General features: G+C 42.0%; 1 protein-coding gene across 1 annotated transcript in view; it reads right to left on the bottom strand.

Moving 5' to 3' along the window:
* LOC115291419 (putative protein ZNF720) overlaps nucleotides 1-3,246 on the bottom strand; it is a 10,293-nt gene extending 7,047 nt beyond the window's left edge. The window contains exons 1-3 of the mRNA XM_029938873.1: nucleotides 3,100-3,246; nucleotides 2,516-2,611; nucleotides 206-346 (exon numbers count right to left, since the gene is read on the bottom strand). Of these exons, the coding sequence (XP_029794733.1) occupies nucleotides 206-346; nucleotides 2,516-2,611; nucleotides 3,100-3,133 (271 nt within the window). The 5' untranslated portion in view covers nucleotides 3,134-3,246. The remainder of the gene's footprint in view (nucleotides 1-205; nucleotides 347-2,515; nucleotides 2,612-3,099) is intronic.
* Between the last annotated feature and the right edge of the window lie 2,945 nt (nucleotides 3,247-6,191).

The raw sequence follows: 6,191 nt of genomic DNA, 5'->3' as shown, positions 1-6,191 counted from the left end.
CCCACATGAACCCTCTTCTGATCACCAACACTGGAGGACTGGTTAAGTATTTCCCCACATGCGTCATATTTAGAGTGATTCTCTCCTAAATGTGTACTCTTATGTGTAATGAGAGTGGTGCTTTGATCAGAGACCTCCCCACATGGATGCCATTCACCACCGTAGTCTGGAATAGGAGTCCCCAGGTGTGCTTGTGGCCACTCACTGTCTCCATCCTTGTTCCAGTCTCTCATTAAGTGTCCATTCTCAAGGGCACTGCCGTTATATCCATCCACTGACACTCTTTGGATAGACGTTCCCATAAACGTCTCTGAAAGGAGGCTGTCAGTTTCACTTGGAAATACAGCTGAAAGGGAAAAATGAAAGTAAAGGCATTCCACTTGCTACTATCTGATGCTTAGAATTAGAATTTGTCATACAAAAAACTGAAATCAGAAAAAGTCAACTTCAGGAAAAAGGAATCACTGCTTTTTCTTTTTCTTAAAATACTTATCTTTTTTAATGTTTATTTTTTGAAAGATGGAAAGAGTATTAGAGAGGAAGGGGCAGAAAGAGAGAGAAACACAGAAACTGAGGCAGGCTCCACTCTCTGAGCTGTCCGCACAGAACCTGATGGGGGACATGAACCCACAAACGATGAGACCATGACCTTAGGTAAAGTCTGACTTTTGAGTGACTGAGCCTCCCAGGAGCCCCAAATCAAGAGTTTTTCTATATCACTCAGATTGTATGTTAATGTAATCCCCATATTTTTAAATAATGCAATTGTTGGCATATTTCGCAACTTTGATGTTGCTTGTAAGTTTAGAAATGAAAGGCTTTGGGTTGCGTAGGTGGCTCAGTGAGGTTTGTGCATCTGACTCGGTTTCAGCTCCTCATCTCATCCTTTGTTAATTCCAGGCCAGGTCTCCATCTGTACTGACAGTGTGGAGCCTGCCTGGAAATGTCTCCTGCCTCTCTGCCCCTCCGTCTCTCTCTCTCTCCACCTCTCAAAGTAAATGGGAAACAGAAAACCTCAAAAGAAATGAACGTTGCTTGCTTGAATCTGAAAATTGAGTTATACCCTTAAATTCTATGTAATAATGTCTTTTAAGTGCTAAATACACAGGGGCTTTCATTAGAGATTTCCGGGGATTATACTCATGAATATACATTGCAATATTCCTCTGCATGAAAACCAGCCAATAGATCAAAATAGGCCCTCTTTCATGGATACACACTGAGATTTTAGTCTTAGAGCTACAGAAGTGGGTAGGTGGCTCAGTAGGCGAAGCGTTGGACTTGCACTCAGGCCAAGATCTCAGAGTCTAGGACTTGGAGCCTTCGGGAGGACTCTGCTCACAGCTCAGAGCCAAGAGCCTGCTTCAAATTTGGTGTGTCCCTCTCAGCCCTCAATGCCTGCTCTATCTTTCAAAAATAAACATTGCTAACGATATTTAAAAGTTTTTGATACAATGAATCATAATGTAATCTCATATACAACTACACAGAATGTGAAAATATATATGACAATGTCACAGGAACTTCCTATTACACATGACAAAATTATAAAATGATTCAATGATTAAGAAAAAATGAATAGAGATTCTATTATAGGCTTCAAGTTTTGAATACTAAATGTTCTATCTCCCTTGTGACATTTATTTATGTAGAAATTCTAGGAAAATAAGAAGAGATTTAAGTTATTTTATGATTGAGGAATGGAACATACAGAGTGAAAATTTTGAATTTTAGTTAATACCATCAAAAATGATCTTTAGTTAATTTTTGTAAGTTTAGTTTACTTTATTTTGAAAGACCAAGTAGGGGAGGAGCAGAGAGAGAGGGGGACAGGATTCCAAGGTTGCTCTGTGCTGTTATCACTGAGGCCAGTGGGAGACTCAGACTCACTGAATGTGAGATCATGACATCAGATGAAGTCAGATCCTTCAGCAAGTGATCCACACATGCGCCCCATAAATGGAACTTTTGAAGTGAAATAAAGGGTTAGATCTTCTCATTTGAGGAAGGGGCTTTATCAACTGATGAACCTGGTGGGTCTTAATTTTGTATGATTAGGATTCCAGCCTCCATATATTGGAAAGCATTAAGCAGAATTTAGATGGGCTCTGTCCCCAGTGTTCCTGAGATTTCTGCACCAAATTCCAATATGCCTACCGCTACCCTGACACACTTCTCACTCAAGACAAACACTCAGAAATGAACGAATATAGACTTCCTCAGAAACACAGAGAATACCCCAAGCCCTCAAAGCAATGGAGAGCCAGTGAGATTATGGAGGCCCTCACTGTGGACGTGAAGGACCCTTACGTGGAACTGAAGGAGAATCCTTAGAGATTTGTGAGAGTGTGATGTATTGGAAAGCAGATGTACCTCTGTGAAACGTATTGACATTAACTAGGTTTTACAAAGTGATTTCCATTCCCGAGTGGCTGCTAAAATCACATTGTACGGTCTTTCTTCATCCTTCTCATTTGGACCTCACCTGTCATCTGCCTCATTCATTCCCACCTACCTGGGTATGAGGCTGCTGTGTCCTTTCTCTTCACATCCCATAGCTCCCTCTTTTGTTCCAAAAAGATGACTAGGTCTGGCTTTGACACAACAAGACCTGTTTGTTAGAACAAAAGAATAGGGGATTGCTGGATTTTCTACCTTTCAACCCAGTATTGGACTCAGTAGAGAAAAGAGGGCATTCTGGAATTCTGGAAAATCATGCCCAAATGCTGTTGCCCAACAGCCCCTTTGGAACACACAGGATGGATTTCCAAGTTTCACATCCTGATCTCCACTTCTGAGTCTCACTACTATCAACATGCATAGAAATTCATATTGAAGACAGAAATATCTTTTTATGCCACTCACTTCTTAGAAATGCCATCCATCTATGGAATGATGATGTGACTCTAAGGAAGGGAAAACTCACCTGAAAGGAAACAGCAGGAAGACTTTTCTCTACATCTGCAACCCCTCCTTTTTTCTTTACTGTAGGGATTTGAATCCCAGTCATGCAAGAGAAAGCTCCTAAGAGACAGTCTCCACAGGAAGGAACAAAACCCTTGAGTGGGGCTTGGGAAATCTAGAGGGAGTTAGCCTCACCTAAGAAGGTGAGATGTCCATAGGTCTCTAACATCACATCTCTGTACAGTTCCCACTGACTGTGGTTCAGGCATCCCCACTCCTCCTGAGAGAATTCGACGGCCACATCCCTGAAGGTCAGCAGTCCCTGCAACAAACACCACAGTTACCAAGTGGACACAGCAGGAGTTCCTAATGGTACCTAAGATGCAGGAGGGAGATCATGTCACCAGCTGGACCCCGTGACCGGATCCGCACTGCTTATCTGTATATGCCTACAGGCATCAGTCCCTCCTTTTACTTAGCCTCTTATTACACCTCCCTTTTACTGCAGGAAAAACACCCATGAGCTCAGTGTGCTGTGGTGGAAATACATAAGGTAATGACTGCCCTGGGGAAGTGCTGACGTGGCTCAGTTTGGGCTTAGCCCCTGAGTCACATCTATGCAGATGAACATCAGAGTAAAGCATGGAGTGAACAGTTACTTTTCAAAAATCTTTATTTCCTGAAAGAGAGAGAACGATTATGGGTGGTGCAGAGAGATGAATTCCAACCGGGATCCACAGTCAGGCTCCATGCTCAGGAAGGAGCTTGACTTGTGGCTTTATCTCAAGACTGTGAGATCCTCACTTGAGCCTAAATCAAGAGATGGAAGCTTCAGGGACTGAGCCACTCAGGAGCTCCCTTTGACCTCATTTTGAGACTTAGATCACACCCCAAGGAGGAGCACAACTGCCATTTAGTATGTTACAGCCTGAAAATGTATAGAACTGTGTTGTTAAGGTTCAAGTGCCATTGTATCCCCAGCCTCCCCTTTCTAAATATCCATACTAACTCTAATACATGGAAACCATTGGGGCGACTCAGTGGCTCAGTCTTCTGCCTCTTGGTTTCAGCTCAGGTCATGAACTCATAGTTTGTGAGTTCGAACCCACATCGGTGCTGATGGTGCAGGGACTGCCTGAGATTCTGTGTCTCTCTTTCTGCCCCTCCTCAGCCCTTTCTGTCTCTCAAGTAAAGTTAATATATTTAAAAAAAAAAAAAAGGAAACCATTCCCCTTCCTCTGTTCATCTTAGTTTTGATGTTGTGCCTTGTGATTTTATTTCCTACACATAAATTTTCCTGTCTGACACACCTGCCTGGTAGAGTTTTTATGATTCATCAAGGACTAAAGTTTTGTTTGTTCAGTTACATTAGGAATACTGGGTTTGGCTTAGATGAGTTTCTTACTTTCTGCAGTAAGATGATTGAGTACACAGTATTTTGTTCCAATGTTCTTTAACTTGGAGGTATAAACCGAAATGAATATTGGTTTATTCAACAGAATTTGTAAAATAAACAGGCATCAACACAGGCATACAGACTTTATTTTTTTTATAAAAATAGAGAGAGCTTGGAAGCAGGAGATGGTCAGAGAGAGAGTAGACACAGAATCTGAAGCGGGCTCCAGCCTCTGAGCTGGCACCACAGAGCGTGAGGCGGGGCTTGAACCCACATACCATGAGATCATGACCTGAGCCAAAAGCTGACCCTTTAACTGACTGAGCCAGCCAGCCACCCCCTAGGTATACACACTTTTGCATTGTGCATTTACATGAATGGCACAGATGTGTCTATTTGTAAAAAAAAAAAATTGTGACTGTTTAGTTTTGAAAGACAGCACATGTGTCTATTGTGTTAAAACATTTTTGCGATTGTCTCATTTTTGATGGAGAGAGAGACAGACTATGAGAAGGGAAGGAGCAGAGAGGAAAAAAACACAGTATCCAAAACGGGCTCCAGGCTCTGAGCTGTCAGCACAGTGCTCAACACAGGGCTCAAACTCATAAACTGAGAGATAATGTCCTGAGCTGAACTTGGAAGCTCAACTGAGTGGCTCATGTGCTGTCTCTTTCTTAATGGAAAGTTTGGATGAGTTACAGATATTCTTAGCATATTCTAACATGAATCAGAATTCACAGCAGTTCAATGGCCATCTTATTAAAATGCAGATTCTGCTCAGGAGTTCTGGGATAGGTCCCTGTCCACATTTCTAACAAGGCAGTAGTCTTTGAGACCAGGGATATATATTTCAATAACAAAGAGGAAGAATTCAATGACAAGAACAGTTGGAGGACTTGGAACTGAATGGGATTCATAGCAATTACAAGTTCTACTAGACTAGCAAGAAAGGCAACAAGGTTTACAAGCATTTCCTGGTTAGAGAGCATCTAACAGTTTCTCATAAAGTCATGGAAAACAAATTAAAATAATCTAAGAGAACACGTGATTCTTCTATTTTTCGTGAATCTTTTGTCAAGCATCACGTACCTGGTACAGATCAGATTTTAACTCAGGTAAACTGACCTACAGTCACTTCCTGTAAAAGGACACACAGGTGCATACACCCAAAGGACTCTAAATCAATGTTCATACCAGTGTCAAACCCGAGAATGATGCTCAGAAAATGTGCACACAAAACCGATCTACCTTTATACCTTCCATGCCCACATCCATACCTTTTGCAAGTAGTTATATAAGACTAGAAGTGATAGAATAGAAAACTATCAGGGTGACTAAAAACAGGCTTTTTTGAGTTTTTTTAATGTTTTATTTATTTTTGATACAGAGAGAGACAGAACATGAAAGGGGAGGGGCAGAGAGAGAAGGAGACACAGAACCGAAAGCAGGCTCCAGGCTCTGAGCTAGCTGTCAGCACAGAGACTGACATGGGACTTGAACCCACGAACGTTGAGAAATGACCTGAGCCGAAGCCAGAGCCTTAACCAACTGAGTCACCCAGGTGCCCCTCATTGAAACGGGGGCCTATTTCAATCATCATTTGTGCGCTCTGGTACTTCAGGATTTTCAGGTGCCCAAACTTGTTACTTAAGTGATTCATCACTTTCTAAAAACACAAAAAAGTACAAACAAGAGTATGTCTGTGTCATAACTACAAAGATAATAACCTATGGGATGAAGGACAGACGTACTCAGAACCTCTACTCCCAGAGGTCATTACAGCTACTACACGGAAGTGAGAACCTTCATTGCCACACGAAACATGACCTCAGATGGGCCAGGAATAAATAAATGCTCAAGAAGGTATTCTTGAGGCCTTTTGGGTGAGCGA

This window comes from Suricata suricatta, chromosome 5 (genome assembly GCF_006229205.1).
Source record: "Suricata suricatta isolate VVHF042 chromosome 5, meerkat_22Aug2017_6uvM2_HiC, whole genome shotgun sequence".
NCBI lineage: Eukaryota > Metazoa > Chordata > Mammalia > Carnivora > Herpestidae > Suricata > Suricata suricatta.
This window is presented reverse-complemented; position numbering and strand designations above follow the sequence as displayed.